The 26765-nt window shown below is 41.7% G+C and overlaps 1 protein-coding gene and 1 pseudogene across 2 annotated transcripts in view; both read left to right on the forward strand.

Annotated features, from left to right (window-relative positions):
* The first annotated feature begins 202 nt into the window (after nt 1-202).
* HROB (homologous recombination factor with OB-fold) overlaps nt 203-26765 on the forward strand; it is a 30098-nt gene continuing 3535 nt past the window's right edge. The window contains exons 1-7 of one of the 2 annotated variants that reach the window (XM_069064433.1): nt 203-493; nt 1456-1506; nt 4369-5490; nt 6347-6430; nt 8157-8294; nt 8812-8920; nt 26280-26365. In XM_069064433.1, coding sequence (XP_068920534.1) covers nt 464-493; nt 1456-1506; nt 4369-5490; nt 6347-6430; nt 8157-8294; nt 8812-8920; nt 26280-26365 — 1620 coding nt within the window. In that variant the 5' untranslated portion in view covers nt 203-463. The remainder of the gene's footprint in view (nt 494-1455; nt 1507-4368; nt 5491-6346; nt 6431-8156; nt 8295-8811; nt 8921-26279; nt 26366-26765) is intronic. The other variant, XM_069064434.1, reaches the window with a different exon arrangement.
* LOC138143095 (large ribosomal subunit protein uL2m pseudogene) lies at nt 20872-22082 on the forward strand (annotated as a pseudogene).

The raw sequence follows: 26765 nt of genomic DNA on the forward strand, positions 1-26765 counted from the left end.
CGATCTCAGTTTCCTTCTCTGTAAAATAGGAGCACAACTTGCTCATCTCTAAATACCCTTCCCCTCTGAATCTAGGACCCAGGGGAACTCAGTCTCTCCAGAAGGAGCCGCTGGGGGGCAGAGAGCTCTCGGCTTTGCCTTTAAGTTAAGGAAGGAGGGGGAGCAGTTTGCATCCTCCGGGAGAAATCAGACCTGCCCCGCCCTCCCCTCCGTGTCCTTCCCCTTTCCAGCCACTCCTTTAAGACGTCGGTGACGTAAGCGACTGGCGGCCGTTTCGAATCCAGGCCTTAGGAATCACTCTTCTCCAGCTGCCCGCTGGCTTTGGATTCCAGGTGTTGGAGCCCTTCACTCCAGTTGCACTTCACTTAGCCAGACTGTCTTGCCCGCAGCCCAGGCCTACATCTTCCCATCACCCGCCACAATAGGCCCGGGCCTAGGCCTGAGCTCGAGTCCATGGCAGAGGATGAAAGGGAACCCACCCGCTGTTGTCACGGTAATCCTTAATGGCCGCCTGGTCTTTCACCTTTCCTCCCTACCCCCCATGTGATAAATTTACCGGCGTGCGCCTGTCCCGCCCCTCCCCCAGTTCTCCTGGCGCGTTCGAGGCACTCTTTTCCCCGTGCCCCCTAGGGGCCCCGCCCCTGGAGCAGCTGGGGCAGCCGGGAGGGGTATGGGGGGGGGGGGGGAACCCTCCTCCATCGCCTCCCGCCGGCGTACCTGAGCCGCGCCCTTTGATGTTTCCAGCGGGGAGTTCCCCCACTCCTCCGACCACCTCGGGGCTAGGATACTTCCCTTCTCCAGACCCTGGCACTGTGTGACCTTGCCTAGAGAGAAAGACCCTTCGTGATCCCAAATTATCCAAACCAGTTCTCTCTCCGATTAGCTTTCATTAAAAACCTGGGAGGGAAATCTTGCGTTTGAGTCTCCCCTGGCCCAGAACGAGGAGTCTTGGTTGCTCCAACCTTTGAAAAGTGTGTATTTGCTGAGCCCCAAGGCCGCGCCAAGGTTCTACTACTGATTCCTTTCCCAGAACCTTCATTTTATGCTGGCTCTAAGGCCTGTCCTGAGGAGTACGGCACATGCAAAGTCCCTGGTTCCTAGCTTTGACGTTGGGGTGAACCCAACCCGGTTCAGTAACCACCCCTTTGCAGAATGATTCAGGATAATATATATTTTAGGGAGGAAGGCTTCTGAGTCTTGGGAAAAATCTTGACTCCTGACTTCTCTGATGTACCCCCTTCTTCCTAAAGTTCCAGCAAAAAACAACAAAAATTACAAAAAAGAACCCAAACCTCACCTTAGACCTCACAGTTTGGTTACATCATTAGAAGTGGGAAGAGAAATGATGAGGACAGAATGTACCTGTAAAGAGTAACTTTCTCACCACATACTTCTCTCACTCTCTCTACCCTTCCCCCCCACTTCTTCTCCCAAATTGCTTTATTTTATTTTCAGGCTTGTAGCTTGCAGAACCTATTTGCTGTGGAAGATGAATTTGAAGATGAGGTGAGGAAGCATTTGTGATCTGAGATGAGAGATATTCTCACTTAGGTTTTAAACATCTTGGCCTAGAATATATCTACCTGACTCCAGTCCTTTCAGTTGACTTATGGTAGATTTTCTCAGTCTTTGAGAGACTGGAAAATGGAGAAAAAGCTAAATGCCTAGTTATGCATCCTGAAAAAAGCCCCTGAAAAGGTGATTTACTACTTTAAATCTCAGAATGCCCTTCTGTTTAAGTATGCCCTTATGAAATACTTGAGATAGGGAAGGAACGTTTTATAAGCATTTTGAGAGGCAGCATGGTATGATTTCTGCCACACATCTCATGAGCTCAGGAGTTCCAAAGTGCAGTGTGCCAAACCAGTGTCATCTGTACTAAGTTCAGTATCAATATTAGCAACCCTCCAGGAGGGATTGGAGTGGGATTAGAGGACATCAGGCTGCCACTAAAGGAATGAACTGATTCAGGTTGGAAACAGAATAGATCAAAACTCCTTCATTGATCAATAGTGGAATTTGACCCATGACTAGCCTTTGTACTTCCAACCTGGGTAAGATAGGATGGATTCTCCATCCAGTCTCTTTTGAGAGGCAGGAGAAGGAAGGAAGGAAGGAAGGGGTGGGGAGAGGAAGAAATGGAGAGAGAGGGCAATGGAAAGGGGGAAAGAAAGAAAAGAATGGAAAGGGGGTGCATTAGAAAAAAGTCAAAAGAACTGTTTTCTATTCCTGGCTTTGCTATTAAATAACTGTCTTATCATGGGCAAACTACTTATTCCTCTCTGGACCTCAGTATTTTTGTCTATAAATGGACTATATGATTTCTAACTCTTCCAACTTTCAGAGTATAGGTTTTTAATAGCTTGTGACACCCCAAGAAGTCAACTTACTTTTTCAGGGTCATGTAATGATTCATGTAGAGCCAAATCTCTTGATTCTCAGGCTGACACTGAACCTTTTTCATCTTAATTTTCTTGATACTGGATTGTGAACTCATCTCTCTAGAGAACTTGTGTGGAAACATATCCAATTCAGGCCAACAATTCAGCTATAACTTATAGTCAGAGCTTTGTGCAGCACTCAGAGGTTAAGTGACTTGTCCAAGGTCACACAAGCAGAGTAACAGGCATTTCTTAAGCATTTACTTGGTGTCAGGCACTGTGCTAGTATATATATATATATATAGCCAGTATATGTGTGAGACTGAACTCTTCTAACTGCAGAACCAAACCTCTATCTGCTATGCTGGGCTGCTTCAATTGTGATCCGTGCTCTGCTAATAGAAGTATTCTATTTCTTTAAGGAATGGACAATGATCTCATAAATCAACTGTTGTCCTCATAGCACTTAAAGTAATATATGTTTTCTTCCCCCTTGCAGCATCATCAGAATGTTTTTGTGCATAATTTCACATGGCACAGGGATAGAATTTGTATGAGAAAAGTATGTAAAATCACCCCTTGCTCACTAGGCTAAATTAAGAGTTTATATGATTTTCCCCTTTGAGGGAGGAAGAAATGGAATTATAGAAAGGGTAGGGGCTTATTTCAGTCAATCAGTAAGCATTTATTAAGTACTTAGGTTACCTCCATCAAAACTGGTATCTTTGAGTTGCTTCATAGTATGGGAACTCCAAGTCTCTTATTTTCTCAACTATGAAATTCAGAATTGTCAGGTTTTCTTGAACAGAAGGTTTGCTCTTGCCTTGTCTCTCAGCTCTGGAGAGGTGTGATCACAGGCTAAAAAAAAAAGGCTGTTGAAATAACCCCTTTTTAGTCTTGCCAGGTGACAGCAGAACCTTCCAGTTGCAGATTGGTGATGGCTCTGTGGCCTCAAGGTTGGATTGGGGGGAGGGGGATTCTATGTTTGAGGATTCATGTTTCTCCATCTATGCAAATGGTAAGACTGCTTTTCCCCCACCCACCATGAATGAACTCTTGCCTAGGAAGGCTCACTTAGAAAGGCAGGGGATCCATAAACATTAGGCCTCATTTGGGCTTTATGATAATAGTTTTTTTTTTATGATTGTTAGTTCTAACCCCTAACTTAATCCCTTCTGGGGTTCACTGACTTGCATTAACAGACAAGGCAGAAGAACATGGCACTGTGGGCCTCCTAGCCAACTTCCTGCTGATTAAAGTCAGCAGTTCTGATTGATTCTAGGGAACAGATCTTTTGAGCTTGAAAGTGCCAGCTTTGCCTTGTTTACCAACTAGTAGTTTCACTTGATTTAACCTGCTAGAAAAAGTAGCTAACTTCTGTACATTTTGTGGGCATAGAACCTTTCCAAAGTTGCCCAGAACTGTATGTACTTGTGTGGAGCTGGTGACATCCACATTGTTAGTAGTAAGATAGAGCTTAATGAGGGAGCTAGGAACCAAAGATCTATTCCCAGCTCTGTTGATGGAAATGTACTATGGCCTTGGACAGTTCACTTCTGGGCCTTTGTTCTTTCAGTCCCCTAGTTGCTTCCCAACAATGAGAATAATAAGATAACATTTCTAAGGTACTTTGAGATTCTTAGATAAGGACTAGATTGCTCTGAAACTCTGTGGCCCATTGTTTCAGGCTACATCACTCAATTCAGTGATTGTTAAATTGCATTGAGATCTCCATCCAAATAGGTTGTTATTCTTTCTTTATTGACATCATGCATTGAAAAGAGCATAAAACTCAGTCCAGGATGGTATGGGATTAGGCCTCAAGGTCAAAGTGAGAGATGAGAACAAACACTATTATTTTCTCATGCCTTCTCTTCTGTTTTTATTAGTACATGTATCTAGAAGAATGTGTGGAAGAAGACTTAGCATTTTAATTCTGCCAATTGTCCTAGATGCTAAAACCTGATTCCTCTGGTCCTATTGGCAGGATTTCTTGTCAGCTGTAGTGGACACTGAAAACAAGTTCTCCATTTCACTCACTGTAAATCCAAGATGCCTGAAACCTGTGTGTTCCGAGCCCGAAGCTGCCAAGCAGTCATCGACATCTGGGCAACTGACTTCCTGCTCTACTCTTCCTTCAGGGGCTTTGAGCCTGTCAGCCCAGGGTCTCAGACTCACTACCCCTAGTATGCTCAGGGCAATAGGGGATTCTCCTTCTAAGATATCAACATTCCTAAGACTGTCCCCTTCTCCCAGCTTAGCTGGGGAAACTAGAGATCTAGGCAGAGTGACCCCAGAAGGAGTAACCACAGAACCTCAAGCACCTTTCTCTCTTGTGAACCAACACCCAGTGGCTGGTACCACTGTGACAAGTAAACAGAATGAGTTCAATATGCTATCATACATGGAGCCAAGGCAGGGGGATTCAAATGGTCCTCTGAAAAGTTTGTTTCCCAGACTGAAGAAAGACCTTGTGCAAGTCAAAAGGCCCCGATTGTCAGAGCTGGGAGAATCTTGTTGCCAAGGGTCAGTAGTCAGCAGACTGGCTGAGCCCCTACTGTCGACTCCCACTACCCACCATGGAACCCCACAACTCATTATGAGACCTGGTGCTTCCAGTAGCCGTACTTTCCCATCTGCCTTACGAACTCCCACTCAATCTACCCCCTGGCAGGCTGGTCCTAGGGGCAGTCATCTCCATGTGCATCAGCCTCTCCAAGTTGCTAACTGTTACGCTCAGAACAATTCTCAAACTAGTTTCCTAATGCCTCAACCATTCCAATCTTCACATTCCTGGGAAAGTGGAAAACCTAGAGTTTTGGGGCCAGCTGTTCCCAACCGAAACTCTTCTGTTTTCCCAGTGGCTAGCCCTGGCCAGAGACCCTTAGAGTCCCGAGCTCAGGTCTCTTCTGTTGAGTCTCTTGTCTTTACCCCATCCACCCCCTGTTCTTCACTGGCAGCCTCAGGGATTCTTCAGACCCCTATAGTCACAAACCACCTTGTACAGCTGGTTACTGCTACCAGTCGGACACCTGGGATGCCTGCCCGTATGCCCACTCGGGCTAAAAACCGCCGCTTTCCTGGCCCAGCTGGCATCTTGCCTCACCAGGTGAATGACTGGAATTTTCAGGAAGTTTGAGAGGATAAAGAGGTTCTGCAACATGTCTTGGCAACATTTAATCTGATTGGTCAGGAAGTAGCATCCCTACCAGTGGGGTACAAGAAAGGGACAAAGAGGGTGCTTCCAATGCAAAGGGGCAAAAGGAGTTAGGGAAATGCTGCCACTCCTCTCTTGATCCTTCTAGCAGAAGAGAGGTACAAGTTAGAAGTAAGGAAGAAGGGAGTTATATCTGTAAGGACTTGACAATCACACCAGGTTTAGGCTCCTGGAACAATGGAGATGCTGTGGGCTGGTCTAGGGATAGCAAAGACCCCTGCTAGGAGAATTTGATTCTCAAACAATATATAACCAACTCTTCAATTACCTGGCATTTTGAGGAATGTCTGAGCAGTCCCCACTTGCTGATGGGGGTAGGGGTGGATTCCGAAAACGAGTTTAAGGCTAGAGTCCACTGAAATGTTTAATTGGGAGCTAGTAATTTTTTTGTCCTGGACCAGAGTAGGGGAAGATCTTTAATCTTGGGGATAGCCAATTGGCCTGAAGAATGGGAAGCAGTAGTAATGTTTTGATTTGGGGGGGAGGGGCTGTAGGTTAGCTGGTTCTAACAAGTAGCCTCCTCAAACCCCTGGACCAATTTTAACTTCCTCATGTTCCTCCAAGGATCCCCAGAGGCATATTTTTTAAGCCTTTTAGTGAGACTCCTGAGACATGGAAAAATGTAATGTGTAATTGTCCCTTACGGTTTCTCTGAACACATTATGTAACCCAGACACAAAGCTGTACTTGTAAATAACAGCTGCTGAGTTTGTCTCATTCAGACTGCATTCTCTCTCTTTCCTTTTAGCACAGTGGAAAAAATCTGGAGGAGATAATGATTTCAAGTCCTCAGACTCCAGCTCATGGTGCACTAGCTAAGTTGCGGACAGAGGTAACTTGGTCCCAGAACTAGATTTCATCATTTAGTGGGATGGTCATACGGGAAGAAGCATCCCTGTCACAAGTTTGGTAATGGGTTCCCAACACTTTAACAGTTTGTGCACCTTCAGTGATATTGTGGGCTCAAAGGGGCATTTCAAATTGGAGACTTAGAAGTGACAGCCACAAAAGGCCCCATTGAATAGGTACCTATTCTCATATCAGCCAGACTCCTAATTAATGGCACAGATCTACTCTTATTCTGAATCTTTCCCCAGACTGGAATTTCTGCATCTAAAAAATAAGGGCTCTAATGTCTCGGAAGAGATAGCTATTTTGTTAAATCATAGAGAATGATTGATTGGGTGATTAGAGCTTTTCTGCCAGTAATTGTGTGTGGACAATGGATAATCATTTAATCTCTCTGCACCTCAGTTTTCTTATCTGTAAAATGAGGTATAGGGTAGCAGGGGCAGATTTGAACTATATGGTTTCTAATGTATCTTCCAGTTATAAATCCTTGATAAGCTCTCTCTAGCCGGTTCCTTGAATTTATGACTCAGCCATCCACCCCAAACTTGCACTGTAGCTGCCATTTTGATGAATGTCTGAGTAGTCCCCACTTGCTGGTGGGGGTGGGAGTGAATTCTGAAAGGAATCCTTTCATTTGAAGGATTTTTGTCTTTCGTTTTAATGTTTTAAAATAGTTTTATTTAGTACCACCTCCCTCAATTATTGAGCTCTCTATTTTTCAACCATCACAGTAAAAGAAACTAAGTTCAAAGCGTCCATCAGATGGTTTGGGGCCTTAACCTCATAGAGCTAAAGCTAGAGGGGGTGTAGCAGCAAGCATCCCAGCATCCCCAGGGTGGCTGCCAACACAAGTTCTTAGATCTGCTTTTCTAAAGAAAAGCAATTCAAAATAGGTTAACAATCTTGCTTTAATCAATAAAACATATCATTTACCTAGTTCAGGGGAAAAAGTCAGCACCCCAAACTTCAGAGTATACAGACAGGTTACAAGAAGACAGAAACATTTCAAGCAGACAGGCTTCCAACTGTCTGACCATTACATACATACTTAGTCATAGTTACCAGAGAGGGAAGCATCAACATCTGGTTTTTCAAAGCCAGGAGGGCTCTCAACAGCTACCCAGAGTCTCATCTGGTCAAATCACACAACACTTCTCAAAGTGAGCCCCAAAACAAAGCCTCACATCAGGGTTTATATAGCCTTCTCCTGGCTCAGGGAATGTAACAACCCTCTTGACCCACTGCCCAGTCACAAAGTATCTCTTGAAAAAAAACAAGCCTCCTGCCACAGGCTCCAGGTACACTTAGGGCTATCAAAGGGCCTAGGGGCAGGAAACATTCCTATTACAGGGGGCACTAAGAATAGAGCTAGGTAAGAAAAGGAGTATGTGTAATTTTATTTTTCAGCTGACATGTCTTTGGGAACTGAATCCCTGTTGCACCCAAAGCTCCTTCTTGGCATATCTACACCAAAGATTTAAAAACTTTGCTTTTTTAAAAATCAATACCCTCTAAGAGGATCTGACTGCATTTTCTTGAACTGTTAAGTACTTCATCTCTCCACTTTGGCATGGATAGGGAGAGATGGAGATTGTGTTTTGTCTAGGAAAAAGATCTCCCCTTTCTGCCACCCACTTCTAAGCCAAAGAAATTTTAGTGGGTTGAAAATTCATTCACTCAGGTTTCACTTCCTACCCTTGCTCCAGGAAGTACCCAGTTCCCAGCCCTCAGAAGAAGATTTTGAGCATGGCCCCTGGCTGACTATGAAAGCTGAATTGGGACTAGATGACCAAGACCCTGCCTGCTTCCTCCACATGTATAGTATCGTCATGGTATTGCGGAAGGTAAGAGGGAAGCTATTGCATCTCACTCCTCCTTCCCCCATGGTAGGAAAGGCTTTTCCCAAACTCATCCCTCAACCATTGGCTCCATTCCCCCGTATATATCTTTGACCAGGAAAGACCTTGTCATTGCCCATTTCTGGGATATTTCTAGGCTACAGAGTGGGTTTCGTGGAACAGTAGGAATGGATTGCCTTTCAGAGGTGGGACTGGATAAATTACTTTGTTTTGCATAGTGTGCATTTGGTAGTTGACTTATGTGTGTCATCATCTATGTTAGGGTGCCTTCTTATAGAATAAATATACAGACATTAAAAGAAAAGAAGGTAGAGAAGAAGCGGAAAATCAATCAACCTCTAGGCAGTATGGAGAGAGGGAGAGTTGAATGCTCCATTTAGATTGTCCTTAGCACAGAAAGTGATTTCACTTGGGTTGGTATAAATGGCACCTCCAACCTGTAGATTTCAGCTCCCCACCCCACCAGTGGCCTCTCAAGAACTCTTCTGGTCTTTTTAAATAGGCTGCTCTGAAGCAACTTCCCAGGAACAAAGTGCCCACCATGGCTGTGATGATTAAATCCCTAAGCCGAAATACAATAGATGCTAGTGTGGTGTTCAAAGATCCTACAGGTGAGGAGCAAAAACTTGGGGCCCAATTGGTCTGCAGCAGGGGGGTGGCCCACTTCTATGACGTCAGAGTCCGCAGCAACACATGATACTTAGTCCTTTAGAGATATACTAGAATCTTGGATGCTAGGAGCTGGAAAGGACTGTGGAATTCAGTGATCTTGAAAGCATATGTTTAGTTTATCCTTTGTTTGGAACACCTGTCTCAACAAGGAACTTATTGCATCACAAGGTAGTCTATTACATTGTTCATTAATTCCTAATTTCTAGAACATTATTCCTCCATGTTGAACCAGGCTCCCTGCCTGTCTGTAGTTTCCATTCACTGGTTCATATTCTCTGCTACACAGAATACAGTCTCTCTTCTAGATGACATGTATCTGAAGGTTGTTTTTGTGTTCTCCCTTCTACCTCCAGCACCAAATGCTAATGAAATATTCTGTGGTGCAGTAGAAAGAACCTTAGCTCTGGAGACAGGCCCTGGGTTCACTTGTCTGCCCCTGACACTACCTTCATCACCTTAACACAAATCATTTACTTTTTTTTTTTGCTTTTTGGAGGAGGGGCAGCAGGGCAACTTGCCCAAGGTCACACACCTATTAAGTGTTAAGCGTCTGATGCTGGATTTGAACTCAGATCCTCCTGACTCCAGGGCCGGTGCTCTATTCACTGCACCACGTAGCCACCCCATCATTTTACCCTCTTGCACTTCGGTGTCTTCATCTATAAAATAAAGGGGTTGGATGAAATGGACTCTAAGGCCCCTCCTAGCTCTGGATCAATGATTCTACTAGAATGGAGCTCTGGCCTCTTTAGTGTAGGTCCTCTTTCTAAAGGTGCGAATCACAACCCATGCCCATCATGCTTTCTCATCCTGTGTAACTTTTGTCCATGTCTTCCTATAAATCCTCCTTAAGAGGTTTATACGGTGTGCTTTGCAAGAGTCTTCTAGGTATCTCAACATTACATAGGTACCAGTGTGGCATGAGGGCTATCTGTCATCCCTTGCTTATATTATTTGACAACTGGATTTCTTTTTTTTCCATAATATTATAGTTCCCAGGTTTGCAGATTTATTTTTCATTGACCATACAATATTTTCATTTGATTACTTCCTGTTAACATAATGGGAGCTACTTTTCATCTCCAACTTGATTTCTTGTGCATGTCTATGATAATATCTTTTTATTTGTTTTTTTTTTGCATACATTTCATCTTGGTAAGGTGATACAACATATTTATGCCTACCATGAATCTTCTGTTGCCTGTTGAATGACTTGCAATTTATTCCTTGGAGATTTTATAATTCATAGCCACACAGCATCACCATAAAAATGGTTGTGTTAAGAATATGGTGCTTTTTTTAAAAAGATTATTTTAGAGGAGAGCTTAGGCTCATTTAAAACACTTGATTTGTTCCTCTTTCTTTTAAAAAAAATTTTTTTTAAAGCAATTGGGGTTAAGTAACTTGCTCAAGGTTACAAGGCCGGTTATTTTGTGTGGGTGCCAAGTATCTGAGGCTGGAACCAATCCTGGGTCTCCCGATGCCAGGGCCGGCGCTCTTACTCACTGCGCCACCTGGCCACCCCTTTGGGCCTCTTTCTACCTCCTATTCAGGTCCAGTTCATTGTTCATCTGCAATGTCTATCTAATGCATATGTACTGATGAACCAGCTCTGTAAGCTGTCCATCTAGCTACAAATCACAAACTAGACAATAGGCAGTCTTCATCCACTTGATTTTTCCTCTTTGGATAGTTGTGCTGAACATAGCTTTTAAATTTCATTTAGGAAGTTGTTCAGTGTTCTGCGAATTGAAGCAGTCAGCATGGGACATACTTTGTTGGAGGAAAGCTTTTAAAATAGTATTTTGTTTTACCAAATCAAATTTCTTTTGTAGTCAACAAACAATGCAATGGAATTTTCTATTTTTTGCTCCTTTCGGTCAGTTTTGTGAATGTAAATATATGGTCTATTATAGAATATTATTTGAAAAGCTTGTCAGTTTCTTTCCCATATTTCCATCAAGGATGTCCTTGATACATGTATACATTCTTCTCACAGAGATTTTGTAGAAATGAGAAAGTAGGCATGTGGGTATGCGTGAATGAATGAAAAGGCATCTAAGTATTTACTAAATGGCAGCACTGTGCTAAGCATTGGCAATACAAATAAAAATCCTCAAGACATTCTCTTATCTTTAAGGAGCTTGTATTCTAACAATATAAGAAAACACACATAAGGCCAATGAAGAGTGTTTTAGTCACAGTGAATCCAGTTATAGGACCATCAACTGACATGTCCTTTCCAGGAATTTGATTACTGTTCCCTGAGTAAGGTGTACATGGTGAGGGTGTGAGTGCAGCAAAATGATAGAAAATTAGCCTATTCTAGTTCAGTGTGATGGTCTGGGGCCAGCATGGGACATCTGGAATGAGCCCTTGTTGTGAAAGATGGAGAACCAGGGTAGAATTGGAAGGTGGATCAGTGACTGTGGCTTGGCAGGATGAGAGTAAATAAATAGTTAGTGACACCTTTTCAGTTACCTTTTCTTTATAGTAAATAGAATTCATTATAAAATTCTCTTTTTTTTCCTCTCTTTTTGGAGGAGGGAAGGCAAGACAGTTGGAGTTAAGTGACTTGCCCAAGGTCACACAGCTAGTAAGTGTTAAGTGTCTGAAGTTGTATTTGAACTCAGATCCTCCTGACTTCAGGGTCAGTGCTCTATTCACTGCGCCACCTAGCTGCCCCAATATAAAATTCTTTTTAAAAAAATGTTATTTTGTTATTTTATTTTTCCCCTGTTATGTGTAAAAATGATTTTTAACATTTATTTTTAAAATTTTTTTAGTTCTAAATTCTCTCCCTTCTTCCCCTCCTTTCCTCATTGAGTAGACAAGTAATTCAGTATAGGTTATATGTCATGAAAAATTCAGTATAGGTTATAATATGTCATGAAAAACTTATTTCCATATTATCACATTGTGAAAGAAAACAGACCGCCAAAAAACCAACTCAAGAAAAATGAAGTAAAAAAGGTATGCCTCAATCTGTATTCAGATACCATCAGATACAATCAATCTGGGATTGGTTAACATTTGTCATCGTAAATCCTTCAGAGTTGTCTGATCATTGTATTGCTGAGAATAGCTAAGTCATTCACAGCAAATCATCTTACAATATTGCTGTTACTTTGTATATAGTACATTTCACCTTGCTTTAGCTCATGTAAGTCTTTCCAAGTTTTTCTGAGAGTATCCTGCTCTTATAGCACAATAGTATTCCATTACAATCACATAGCACAATTTGTTCAGCCATTCCCCAACTGATGGGCATCCTCCCAATTTCCAGCTCCTTGCCACCAGAAAGGGGCTGCTATAAATATTTCTGTACATATGGGTCCTTTTTCCTTTTGTGTTTTATCTCTTTTTGGATACAGACCTAGTAGTAACACTTCTGATCAAAGGGTATGCCCAGTTTTGTAGCCCTTTGGGCATAGTTCCAAATTTCTCTAAGAATGATCGAATCAGTTCACAACTTCACTAACAATGCATTAATGTTTCTTTTTTCCCATATTCCCTCCAATATTTGTCATTCTCCTTTTCTGTCCTATTAGGACCTATACTGATAGGTATGAGGTAGTACCTCAGAATTGTTTCAATCTGCATTCCTCCAATCAATAGCCATTTAGAGCTATGACTATAGATAACTTTGATTACTTCATCTGAAAATTGTTTGTATCTCTTGATCATTTATCAATTGGGGAATGGCTCCTATTTTTAGAAATTTCCCAGTTCTCTATATATTTGAGAAATGAGACCTTTATCAGAGAAATTTACTTCAAAATTTTTTTCATAGTTATGATTGCTAAATGTTATTTCCCTCCATCCTAATTGCCTCCTCCCACTCCATTTATTCTGTTCTTTCTCTTTTTTCACCTTGTCCCTCCTCAAAAACGTTTACTTCTGACTACTGCTCCAGCAATCTGCCCTCCTTTCTATCACACCCCTTGTCCCCTGGCCCCCCCCCCCCCATTCCTTTGCTCTCCTACTTTCCTATATGGTGAGATAGATTTTTTTGTTTTTAAGCAATTGGGGTTAAGTAACTTGTTCAAGGTTACACGGCCAGGTTTTTCTGGGTGGGTGCTAAGTGTCTGAGCCCAGATTTGATCCCCAGGTCATCCCGACACTGGGGCCGGTGCTCTTACTCGCTGTACCTGGCCGCCCCTGGTGATATAGATTTCTATACCCAATTGAGTATGTTTGTTATTCCCTCTTTGAGCCAATTCTGATGATAGTAATTCACTTACTTCTCCCCTGCCCCCACTTCCCCATATTTCCCTCTGCTGTAAAAGATTTTTCTTGTTTCTTTTATTTGGGATGATTTACTCCATTCTATCCTTCTCTTTTCCTTTCTCCCAGTACATTCTACTTTCTCAGCCCTTAATTTTATTTTTTTAGATATTGTTCCTTCCAGTTCACACCTATGCCCTCTGTACATACTCCTAACTTCCCTAATAATGAGAAAGTTTTTATGAGTTACAAGTATTATCTTCCTATGTAAGAATATAAACAGTTTAACCTTATTAAGTCCCTTATGATTTCCCTTTCCTATTTTACCTTTTTATGTTTCTCTTGAGTCTTATATTTGAAAATCAGATTTTCCATTTAGCCCTCGTCTTATCATCAAGAGTGCTTAAAAATCCTCCGATGTCCATTTTTCCACTTTAAGGATTATGCTCAGTTTTGCTGGGTAAGTGATGCTTGGTTGTAATCCTAACTCCTTTGCCCTCTGGAGTTTCATATTCTAAGACCTCTGATCCTCTAATATAGAAGTTCCTAAATCTTGTGATATCCTGACTGTGGCTCCACAATACTTGAATTGTTTTTTTTTTTCTGGCTGCTTGCAATGTTCTCTCCTTGACATGGAATTTGGCTATCATATTCCTGGGAATTTTCATTTTGGGATCTCTTTCAGGAGATGATCAGTGAATTTTTTAAATTTCTATTTTACCCTCTGTTTCTAGCATATCAAGGCAATTTTCCTTTATAATTTCTTGAAAGATGATGTCTAAGCTCTTTTTTTTTAATCATGACTTTCAGGTAGTCCAATAATTTTTAAATGATTTCTACTGATTCTATTTCCCCAGGTCAGCTCTTTTTCCAGTGGGATATTTCATGTTACCTCCTATTTCTTTTTTTTCATTCTTTTGTTTTTTTTCCTTGATTTCTTGTTATTAGCTTCTATTTGTTCACTTCGACTTTTTAAGGACTTTTTTTATTCATTGAACTTTTGTGCCTCTTTTCCCATCTTTGGCCAATTCTGCTTTTTAGGGCATTCTTCCACTCGCTGGCTTTTTTTTTTTTTGTCTCTTTTACCATTTGGTCTAGACTGTTTTTTAAAGTGTTATTTTCTTCAGTGTTTTGTGTGTGTTCTCTTTTACCAAGCTGTTGACTCTTTTTCCATGATTTTTCTTGCATCGCCTTTGTCTTTCCAATTTTCCTCCACTTCTCTTAATTGATTTTCAAAATCCTTTTTGAGCTCTTCCATGGCCTGAGACCAATTCATATTTTTCTTGGAGGCTTTGGATGTTGGAACCTTAACTTTGTTATCTAATTGTGAGTGTGTGTTTTGATCTTCCTTTTTACCATAGTTTTTTTTTTTCTGTGATCAGTTTTTTTTCTGTTGTTTACTCATTTTCCCAGCCTATTTCTTGACTTTTAACTCTTTGTTAAAGTGGGGCTCTGCTTCCAGGGTGGAGGGTGCACTGTCCTAAGCTTCAGGGGTTTTGTACAGCTGTTTTCAGAGGTACTTCCAGTACTTTCAGAGGTACCTTTTAATTTTCAGTTCTTCCGAGGTGGTATGATCTAAGGAGAGGTGTGTTTACTGTTCCCCTGGCTTGTGTTATGGTCTGGAGTGACTACAATACTCTTTTTTTCCCTGGAACTGTGATAAGGGTGCCTGCTTCATTGCAGTTGCAAGCTCCGGTTTACTAGTGCTTTTCCTTGCCCTGGGACTGCCTCCTAGGACTGCAACCTAGAACTGAGTATGGGCAAAGCAACAGTCCTGCCCCCAGTGCCAGCAAAGAGATCCCTGTAATCTCCTTCCAATCAGTTGTTCAATCTCTATCCCATCTGTGGTCTGTGAGCTCTGGAAGCAGCTGCTGCCACTGCTGATTCAGTGGTTCCCAAGGCCTCCTAATTTTCTGGTGCCTGGTCTGGGCTCCATTCTCATCCAGGTGTGACAGACCTTTCCTGCCAATCTTCTAAATTATCTTTGGCTGGAAAATTATTTCACCCTATTCTTTTGGGGTTCTGTCACTTCAGGAATTGTTTTATGGAATTCTTTAAAGGTGTTTGGAAGGGTTTTGGGGAGAACTTAGGTGAGTTGCTGCCTTTTTTCCACCATCTTAGCTTTGCCTCCATTATAAAAATCTTTGCAAGGGGAGGCCAGGTGGTTCAGCAAGTAAGAGCACCGGCTCCAGTGTCAGGATGACCTGGGGTTCAAATCTGGGCTCAGATACTTAGCACCACACCCAGAAGTAGCTGGCCGTGTAACCTTGAGCAAGTTACTTAACCCCAATTGCTTAAAAAAAAATCTTTGCAGATCTTTTCCGTCTTCTGTTGTTGTTCTCCTTCCAGTGTCATCCTTCATTCAATGCTCTTGGGATGACTTTGCTAACTTCTCTCACCAAACTTTCTTTAAACTGGTTTTACTATCTACTGCTTTTTTCTGATGTGTGCTGTTCTTCTAGTTAAGAGTTTACAAATAAGTTTTTATTTCAAACTGGTATTTCCCTTAGCTTCAGCATCTTTCAGCTTAGCAAATAACTCCAGGTCTTTAATGATTTAGGTTCTTTTGGTCTACTTGTTAAGGTAGTTGATTTACTTTTTAGGAAAAAAAATTATTGATATGTATGGTTTTTATGTCACCATTTTGGAATATGTCAATCTTCCTTCCCCTATCCAGGGAACTTCCTTGTAAACAAAAAATAAAGAGGAAAGATAGGAGAAAAAGCAGTTTAGCAAAACTGACCAAAACATCAATGGAATTCGATAGCGTATCTTCATTACTCTTAGCCTTCTATGTCATCAAAGAAGGGAGCAAGGTGCATTTTCTCTTCTCTTTCTCAGCACCAAGCTTTGGTCATTATGATTACACAGTATAATTGTACTTTCATAAAGTTTCATTGGTTTTGTTGGTCTTTCCATTTACAGTTTACTTTATTGTAGTCGTTGTATATAGTGTTTTCTTGGTTCTGCTTATTTCACTTTGCATCAGTCCATATAAGTTCTATGCTTCTCTGAATTCTTCATATTTATCGTTTTTTTATCTCAAGGTAATATTCTTTTGTATTCATCTAAAACAGTTGTTTAGCCATGCCCTAATCAATAAATATCTATTTTGTTTCCGATTCTTTACTGCTACAAAAAATGCTGCTATTAATATTTTGTCATAGGACCTTTCTGTCTTTGACCTCCTTGGGATATGATGGCAGTTGATATGCATCAACTAAACTTATGAATGATTTCTGTGGAATATATATGTGTCAGGAATTTTTTTTAATTTATTTTTTTGCTTTTTGGAGGGCAAATGGGATTAAATGACTTGCCCAGGGTCACACGGCTAGTTTTTGTGTTGTGTCTGAGTCTGGATCTGAACCTAGGTCCTCCTGACTCCAGGGCTGGTGCCCTATTCACTGCACCACCTAGCCAACCCCTGTGTCAGGAATTCTTAACCTTTTTGGTGTCATGGACCCTCATTTTTGACATTCTGGTAAAGCCCATGAAACTCCTCTCAGAATAATGTTTTTAAATGCATAAAATCAAATACACAGGGTTACAAAAGAAGCCAGTTATATTGAAATACAGTTGTCAGGGCGCAGCTCGGTGGCACAGTGGATAAAGCACCAATCCTGGAGTCAGGAAGATCTGAGTTCAAATCTGACCTTAGACACTTACTAGCGAGGTTATGACCCTGGGCAAGTCATTTAACCCCAATTGCTCCTCCCCCCAAAAAAATACCTGGGAGTATACCTACTAAGATAAACTCAGGGGCTACATGAAATACAGATGTCAAAAGTCCATTGACCTCTAGTTTATATTTTCATTATCAATAACTTTTAATAGGCCATTTTGGAGTTGTTTTAGTTGTATGCAATATCTTTTGTATCATTTTTATTTTTCTAGCTTTGTACTAATTTTGATCTCTGCTCTACCAAATCAGTGGTCTGACTGTAAAAAGACAACTGATTCAAAAGTGACTTCTACATCAGGGATAAGTTGCTTTCTGTTGTTGAAAGGTAACTAGTTTAATTTTTGTGATGTTATTTGGTGTTCTGCATGTCTGGTGTCATTTAATTATTTTCTCAGAATTTTCATGCGCTACGATATGACTTTTTGTGTAGTTGGCAAATCTTTGTCCTCTCTGTCTTTATTCCTTATTTGTGTTTTTTTTTGGGGGGGGGCGGACTGGGGGTTTGCGTTTTTTTTGGCCATGATCACTTATTCCCACTTTTGCACTGAAGTCACTTGAGATCAGAGTATATGTTAACTTAATTTGGAAGGTCTTCAAAAAGTTTTTCTCAAGATTTCTCTACCTCTTCATTCTCTGACACAGATGTTGGTAGATACATTGCAATTATTTTTCTAGTTGTCTTTGTACAAATACTTATCATGAGCACTGCATGAGATGAATATATGTCCCAAAGAAGAGTGTTTCCTGTTGCCTTTGGACACTCAATAAAACTTAATTCAAGCTTCTTCATTTTTCTTTGCAAGGAGAATCTGTGAGCCATCTTTCCATTTAGCTACAGCTGCCTTCTGTCTTTGGATTTTGATTATAATGAGAATGTCAAGTTGACTGATTTACTTCCCCCATTCTTTTGTCGATTTGTTGGCATTGTACAAAGACCACTCATTTAGAGGACCAACAGATAGTTTATAGATGGTTTAAAAACTTTGATTCATAGTATACTTTTCCACTGCTCTGCCACTGTCATTGCAGAAATGGAGTGCTTGGTATTTCTGTTGAGATTATCTAGGGTTTTAGGACACTGGGCCATTTTGTATTTTTCTTTGTTTCATAGAAACAAATTCCAAAGAATTCATCACCATTGGCTAGTGGCTAGCCTGAGAATGATGAGTCTTTCCATACTTAGGAAAGCTGGTTCTGAGAGAGCAGGTTCAAGCTGTTGCTGGGAGTGTGTCATAAACATTTTCCCCTTCAGTACTTCTCATTGATTTTTGAAGCAATAATCTTTTGAAGCTCATAATCTTTTACTGTCCTCCTACTGTGACACATAAAAAGTTCGAGAGACATAATTTCTAGGTACTACATCTGGGTACCATGCTAGCATATAATTAATAAAAAGGGTCAGTGACACTCAATGCCAAAGACCTCTCATGAAACCCACTCAGTGCTTATATTGCTCTTGGAAGAATGGGTGTTCCTGCGGGTGGCAATCAATTCTGACTGGTTAATAATTAATGACAAAGATGAATATTATAATAAGAGGTAGGCTTATTCTAATGATGGGCTGGGGGAGACATGACTGATCACTCAGTCTTGGTCAGAGAGACTTATCTATACCTAAATCACCCATCCAGGGTAATCTAGACAAAAGGGAGAGTCCATATTTTCCTAGATCTGTTTGAGTAAAATACAATGGGCCAAAATCCATCAGTTCACCTAAACTAAAATTTCTTTACCTTTTGAAGAGATGTCCTTTGGAAATATCCAAGAGGCTATTTGTGGTGTAGGACTGGTGTTCATGAGAGGCAACAGGACTGGCTATATAGATTAATGAGTCATCTGCATAAAGGTGGTAATTGAAAGCATGGTAGCTAATAAAGTCACCATATGAGATAAAGTAGAGAGAAAAGAAAAGACCCAGGGCAGAACCTTGGGATACATCCAAAGTTAGCAAGCATAACATGGATGTCAGATTAACAGAGGACTGTCTAGTCTTACAATTAAGAGGAGACCACAAGAAAAACCAGAGGAGAGAGTATCCAGGAGAAAATGAGGTGGTTAACTGTATCTAGTGCTTCAAGAGGAAGTGCTTTTAAAAAGATAAAAACTCAGGGGCAGCCAGGTGGCTCAGCGAGTAAGAGCACCGGCTCCAGTGTTGGGATGACCAGGAGATCGAATCCCGGGCTCGGACACTCAGCACCATACCCAGAAATAACTGGCCATGTAAGCCTTGAGCAAGTTACTTAACCCCGATTGCTTAAAAAAAAAAAAAAGATAAGAACTGAGAAAATAGCATTAAAATTTGGTGATTAAGAGATAATTGGTAATTTTGGAAAAAGCAGCTTCTGTTGAGTGAAGTCAGAAGCAAGAGTAGTTGAGGAGGGGCGGCCAGGTACCACAGCGAGTAAGAACACCGGCCTGAGTTGGGATGACGTGGGATCGAATCCGGGCTCAAACACTTGGCACCCACCCAGAAACACCTGGCCGTGTAACCTTGAGCAAGTTATTTAACCCCAATTGCTTTTAAAAAAAAAAGAATAGTTGAGGAAAGGAAGTGGGGATAGTAATTATAGATAGCTTTAAGGAGTTTGTCTGAGAAAGGGAGGAAATAGGGGGCAGAGCCAAGATGAGATGGCAGAGTTAAAGCACATACTTGGCGTGAGCTTCCACTCCAACCACTCCTAATACCTATTTAAAAAATGATTCTTGGGGTGGCTAGGTGGCATAGTGAGTAGAGCGCTGGCCCCAGAGTCAGGAGGACCTGAGTTCGGTTCCAGCCTCAGACACTTAACACCCACACAAAAAAACTAGCCATGTAACCTTGGGCAAGTTACTTAACTTGCCCTCCAAAAGGCAAAAAAAAAAAAAAGACTCTAAACAAATTTTAGAGCTACAGAACCCACAAAGTGACAGAGAAACAAATCTCCTGCTGAAGACAGCCTGGCAGGCCGACAGGAAGGTTCTGTTGCACCAAGCTGGGAGCCAAGCACAGTCCTTTGAGCCATGTGGTTCCAGCCCCAGGGCAGCCCAGACAAGCCAGATCAGACTTCAGGAGAGTGAATCACCAGCAGCTGTGGTGGTTTCCAGACTTCTCAACCCATAAATGCCAAAGAGGATGTAAAAGGTCAGTGGGGAACTCTGTTGGAACTGGGTGACAGAAGAGCATGGTGCGGCCCCTGCCCTCAGGGTGAGAAGTGGCAGAGGCACAGCGGCTCCAGCTGCTGCCGTGTGGCTGCCTCCAGAGCTCCTGGTGCAGATCATAGGGGGACCAAGTGACCATTCAGAGGGTAATTGCTATTGCTTTGACCTACCTGGATCTGGATCACAGTCTTGGGTGGTAATCCTGGGGTGTGTGGCCAGTGTGCCAGAGCTTGTGGGGCTGTAGAGAGGGTGCTCTCCTAATAACTCTGGCAGCTGCAAAAACCCCAGCGATTTGGGACAAAGTTCTCTCCATTCTGGAAGCAGAGTTCTACCTTGGCAAAGAGCTGAAAAGTCAAGTAATTGACTGGCAAGATGAGGAAGCACAAACAGACCATACAATCTTTTAGGGGGGACAAAAAGGATTAAAGCATGAAATGGGAGGAAGACAACAAAGTCAGAACTCCTGCATCAGAAGCTTCCAAGAAAAATACAAACAATAAAAAAACAAGAAAAAAAATACAAACAAGAAAAAAACAAAAAAAATAGGTCATGGAGGAGCTCAAGAAGGATTTTGAAAATCAAGTAAGAGAAGTAGAGGAAAAATTAGGAAGAGAAATGAGAATGATGCAAGAAAATCATGAAAAGCAAGTCAACAGCCTGCTAAAGGAGACCCCCAAAAAATACTGAAGAAAATAACAACTTAAAAAATAAACTAACTCAAATGGCAAAAGAGGCCCAAAAAGCCATTGAGGAGAAGAATGCCTTAAAAAGCTGAATTTCCAAATGGAAAAGGAATTTCAAAAACTCACTGAAGAGAACAATTCCTTCAAAATTAAATTGGAGCAAGTGGAAGCTAATGACTTTATGAGAAATCAAGATACTATAAAACAGATCCAAACAAATGAAAAAATAGAAGGCAATGTGAAATATCTCATTAGAGAAACCACTCACCTAGAAAATAGATCCGGGAGAGGGAATTTAAAAATTATTGGACTACCTGAAAGCCACGATCAAAAAAAGAGCCTAGACACCATCTTTCAAGAAATTATCAAACAGGAAGTGGGGAGACGGGGTGTAGAACTGATCCCCCCAATGGCCCTGCAGGCACTGTCCTGGGCCTTGGGCTCCCTCAGCCTGGCCGCTGGCTAGCACCCTGCCGCCCAGGTGATGAATAATGTCTTCCTCCAGCTTTCCTCACCTACGGTGCTTATTGGCTGCTGATCTTTCCTCACCTCTGGGGTCCTTCATGCAAATATTGCTTCCTGGAAAAGTCGTACCAAATATACCATCGCACCAGTGAAGATGAGGAAGTCAGGGGGCCGGGACCACACAGGTCGAATCACAGTGCATGGTATCGGTGGAGACCACAAACAACATTACTGGATGATTGACTTTCTTCGGTTTTGGCCTGAGCATGTGGCCAAGCCAGGGCCTTTTGAGGAGAAGGTCATTGATGTCGGCTATGATTCCTGTAGGTCAGCATGCATTGGTCTTGTTGCTGGGGGCAATAAGAGATGTTGGATCATTGCCACTGAAAACATGCAGGTGGGAGATGTACTCCTTAATTCCAACCACATTGGTCGCATGGCAGTTGCTGCCTGGAAGGGGGATGCACATCCTCTGGGAGCTCTGCCTATTGGGACTCTGATCAACAACCTGGAGAGTGAGCCAGGCCGGGGTGCCCAGTATATCTGAGCTGCAGGAACTTGTGGTGTGCTTTTGCAGAAGGTCAGTGGGACAGCCATTGTTCAGTTACCCTCTAAGAGGCAAATGCAGGTGCTAGAGACATGTATGGCCACAGTGGACCGGGTGTCAAATGTAGATCACAATAAGCGAGTCATCGGAAAGGCTGGACGAAAACCACTGGTTGGGCAAAAGACCCAATAGTGGACTCTGGCAACGCAAGGGAGGTTGGGCAGGCCGAAAGATCAAGCCCCTAACCCCTATGAAGAGTTATGTGAAGTTACCTTCTGCTGCTGCCCAGAGCTGACACCCAGACATACTCCCCTGCCTCCCAATAAACTGACTCCCTCTGAAAAAAAAAAAAGAAATTATCAAACAAAATTTCCCTTATGTTCTAGAACCAGAAGGCAAAATATAAATTGAAAGAATTCACCAATCGCCTCTTGAAAAAGATCCCAAAAAGAAAACTCCTAGGAATATTATAGCCAAATTCCAGAATTCTCAGATCAAGGAGAAAATACTGCAAGCAGTAAGGAAGAAACAGTTTGAGTATTGTGGAAACAAGATCAGGATAACACAAGACCTAGCAGCTTCTACATTGAGGGATCAAAGGGCTTAGAATATGACAGATACAACCATCCAGAGGTCAAAGGAGCTAGGATTAAAACCAAGAATCACATACCCAGCAAAATATTATAATGCTTCAGGGAAAAATATAGTCGTTCAGTGGAATAGAGGATTTTCAAGCATTCTTGATGAAAAAACCAGAGCTGAACAGAAAATTTGACTTTCAAATACAAGAATCAAGAGAAGCATGAGAAGGTAAACAGGAAAAAGAAGTCATAAGGGACTTATTAAAGTTGAACTATTTACATTCCTACATGGAAAAACAATAATTGTAACTCACACATCTCTCAGTATGAGGATAGTTGAAGGGAATATATATGTATACATACATATATATGTATGTATGAGAGGATGTTTGTATAAATATATATGAATGTGTGCATATGTGTATACATGTATACATAGACAGAAGGCACAGGATGAGTTGAATATGAAGGGATGATATCTAAAAAATAAAATTAAGAGGTTAGAGAGGAATATTTTGGGAGGAGAAAGGGAGAGATTAGGGTAAATTATCTTATATAAAACAGGCAAGAGAAAACTGTTAAAATTGAGGGGAAGAGCAGGAAGGTGAAAGGGAATGGGTCAACCTTACTCTCATTGAATTTGGCTTAAGGAGGGAATAATATACACACTCAGTTGGGTATCTTACCCTACAGGAAAGTAGGGGGAAAGGGGATAAGAGGGGGGATGATAGAAAGAAGGGCAGATTGGGGGAGAGGGTGTTTAGAAACAAACACTTTTGAAAAGGGACAGGGTCAAAGGAGAAAACAGAATAAGTGGGGGGTGGGATAGCATGGAGGGAAATATAGTTAAGTCTTTCACAATATAACTACTATGGAAATGTTTTGTGTAACTACACATGTATAATCTATATTGAATTGTTTATCTTCCCAGTGGGGGGTGGGTTAGGAGGGAAGAAGGGAAAGAATCTGGAACTCAGAGTTTAAAAAGCAAATGTTAAAAATAAATAAATTTTTAAAAATTGTTTTTTACATGCAACTGAGAAATAAGATATACAGGCACTGGGGTATAGGAATCCATCTTTGCCCTACTAGGAAGTTGGGGGGTGTGAGGGAGGATATGAGAAAACAGATTGGGGGAAGGGGTATTTAGTAGGCTCGCTATTTTGCGGTGGGGGGGTAGGGGAAAGATGGGGAGAAAAATTTGTAACTCAAAATCTTGTGGAAGTGAATGTTGAAAATTAAAAATAAAATAGGGGAAAAAAGAAAGGGAGGAAATATATATGATACTGAGGTGTTTTGTTTTTAAGGATTAAGGGGACTTGGGCTTGTTTGTAGGCAGTAGGAAGGAACCATTAGATAGAGATTGAAGGTTAGAGAGAAAAAGATGACAATGAGGGCAGTCTTCTAGAAAAGATGGGAAGAGATGGTCTCAAGAGTACATTGTAAGAAGAGCTTCCTTTCCTTTCCCTTTTAGATGAGGTAAAGAAAGAGTTCTTAGCAGTTAGCTTCAGTTTATTTTTGGTAAAAGTATATCTAGGACCTCAGCTGAGAGAGTAGGGAGAGGGGATACTCTTGAAGGCTTGAGAAAAGAAGAGAAGTTTTAAAATGACTACTGTGGAAAGAAGGCTAGAGAATTGATTAGAGACAAGTAAAAGGATTGCCTTGCTTCAGTGAAAGCCCAGCTGAGATCAGAGAACATAAGTTTATAGTGGACCCAGCTGGTAAGATTCTAAGACTTCTTCTGGTTCGGTATGTGACTAAGAGTGTAGAAGGTGGATGGTGGGAATAATCCAGGGTTGGGATTTGATGATTGAACAAAATAACAAAAGATTTGAGAGTAGAGGACTTTGTAGAATTGAATTATTTCACTAAGGAGCTAAGATTGGGAAGAGTGTGTTGACAGGAGGGGTGATGGTCTCACAAAATACTAAGGGGTATATAGGTTTGGTGAAGTAAAGGCAGGGAGAGAAATAGAGTGATAGGAGATTGTGATCAGATAAAAGAAATTCAGTGTTCTTAGGGGCGGCTAGGTGGCACAGTGAGTAAAGCGCTGGCCCTGGAGTCAGGAGGTCCTGAGTTCGGTTCTGGCCTCAGACACTTACCACCCATACACACAAAAACTAGCCATGTAACCTTGGGCAAGTTACTTAACCCCAATCGCCCTCCAAAAAAAAGAAATTCAGTGTTCTTGATCATGGATAGAGAGAATTTGGGCATGATTGCAAGATCGAGGGTGTTTCCCTGAGATGGAGTGGAGAAGGATGTCATAGGGGCAGAGTAGATTGAAGAACATGGAGGTTGGAGTATTTGAGGGAGCTTCAACATATATGCCTAAATCTACATGAGAGTGAGAGGGAAACTGAGGTGCTAAACTCATTAAAAAGGAGGGAGAATGTCCTGGCTCACAGCGAAAGGGATTTCATTGTCTATTTAGTATATTAAAGGCATCACCACTATAACATACCTGACCAGTGGTCCTCCAGTCTGTGCTTGAAGACTTCCAAGGAAGAGAACCACCATCTTTCAAGGAAGTCCATTCCACTTTGGGGCAGCTCTAATTGTTAGGAAAATATGAGGCATCTCATATCATAACAAGTCATAACTGACCTGGAAAACAGGTTGAGGAGGAAAAATGTATCTGGCTACCAGAATGCCACAACCAAAAAAAAAAAAAGCATAGACATCATATTTCAAGAAATCTCAAGGGGTGGCCAGGTGGCACAGCGAATAGATCACTGGCCCTGGATTTAGGAGGACCTGAGTTCAAATCTGGCCTCAGACACTTAACATTTACTAGCCATGTGACCTTGGGCAAGTCACAACCCCAATTGCCCTCCAAAAAGCAACAACAACAAAAAAGGTAATTTAAAGGATTAAGCAAATTAATAGGGTGGTGGGTAAAGCAAATTGGGGAAGCACATAGGAAATTTGGTGTAAGGTTGGAGAGAAGAGCTTTTCTTGGGTAGTCTGAGATTCCATTACACTGGGAAAAGAGAATGACAGAGGGTGCCAGTTTTCTCATTATAGGGGATATGAGTCCAGGCCTAGTAGATGGGAGGAACCTGTTGAGTAGGAGATTCTTTTGGTCTCACCTCCTAGTCTTCCTCTCTACAGGGTGTGGTCCCCTGAGAGAGCTACATATGTCTGCATTACCACAAGAATTCCTGCTATAAATATCCCCAGTTCTATCAAATGATCATTTATGGAGTTTTAAGTTTTCTTACTGCCTTAGTTAACCTCTTCTGGATAAACTCTAGCTTCTCCATGTCTCAAAATTTGGCACCTAAAACTGAACATACCGTGTTTCCCCGATAATAAGACACTGTCTTATTAAATTTTTTGTACAGGAAAACACCAGAGGGCTTATTTTCAGGGGAGGGCTTATTTTAATGAACATTGACAGCAATTTTAATAAACAGGTAAATGTGAACAAAAAAATGTACCTTTATTCAATAATGATCATGTCATCTTCAACAACATCGTCATAAGTGTCCATACCCTGAATTCCGTCCTGGATGTCTTGCGCCTCCATTTCCTTCAGAAGTGGACCCAATCTGTCATGTCCAGCAATATAGCTCTCTTTAAATGAATATGTCTTGTCCAAGTAACCTGCTTGTAGTGCAGCTCGGAGCGCGGTGTGCGTTTCACCCGGGGGGGGGGGGGGGGTGCATACAGAGGGTACTGTAATGTAGCGTGTAGCGCAGGGGATCACCTTCACTACAGTAGCAATCTCAATAGGGCTTATTTTCGGGGGAGGGCTTATTTTAGAAGAATCTTACACAGTAAGGGGAGGGCTTATTTTCGGGATAGGTCTTATTATCGGGGAAACACAGTACTACTCTAAATGTGGTACTACCCTATTCATTGTCACGTTGATCCTAGGAGGTTAGCAGAAGGACTTGGAGGAGGCACTGGGCTCTGGCTACAATTGGGCCTGGGTGACCTGTTTTATCTGTGTCTGGTCTGTTGCAGGAGAGATGCAAGGTACAGTGCACCGGCTGCTTTTGGAGGAGAGACAGAATGAGCTGAAGACAGGCTCTGTCCTGTTGCTGAAGCAGGTAAAGGAGTCATCACATAAGGACCATGTATTTTAAACCAAGCTGGCTTTGTAGGTCCTCCCAAATCAAAAGAATACATTGATACAGCATTTTAAAGTGCTTTACCTATATTATTCTGTCCCAGGGATATGACAGTTCTATGACCCGACCTTGAGCACTTGTCCTGCAGCTTTGGGCTACTTAGTGAAGAGCTGAACTTGATAGAGTGCTTTAAAATTTGCAAAGTCCTGTCTATTCATTATCTTATATGATATCTTGTTTCTACTGAGCTATCTCCTGTTCCTTTGGTGTTGGTTCTTTCTCCCTAGTGCTGGGGTGAGACAGGAAGAGGGACTTGGGTCAAGGTGTAAAAGATTTCTGTGTGACCTTGGTGTAGGGCAATCATAATCTTACGTCCAGA

The sequence above is a fragment of the Petaurus breviceps genome, unplaced genomic scaffold, assembly GCF_028583685.1.
Source record: "Petaurus breviceps papuanus isolate PSGF00001 unplaced genomic scaffold, PetGlider_PUasm1.0 90630, whole genome shotgun sequence".
In the NCBI taxonomy this organism is placed as follows: domain Eukaryota; kingdom Metazoa; phylum Chordata; class Mammalia; order Diprotodontia; family Petauridae; genus Petaurus; species Petaurus breviceps.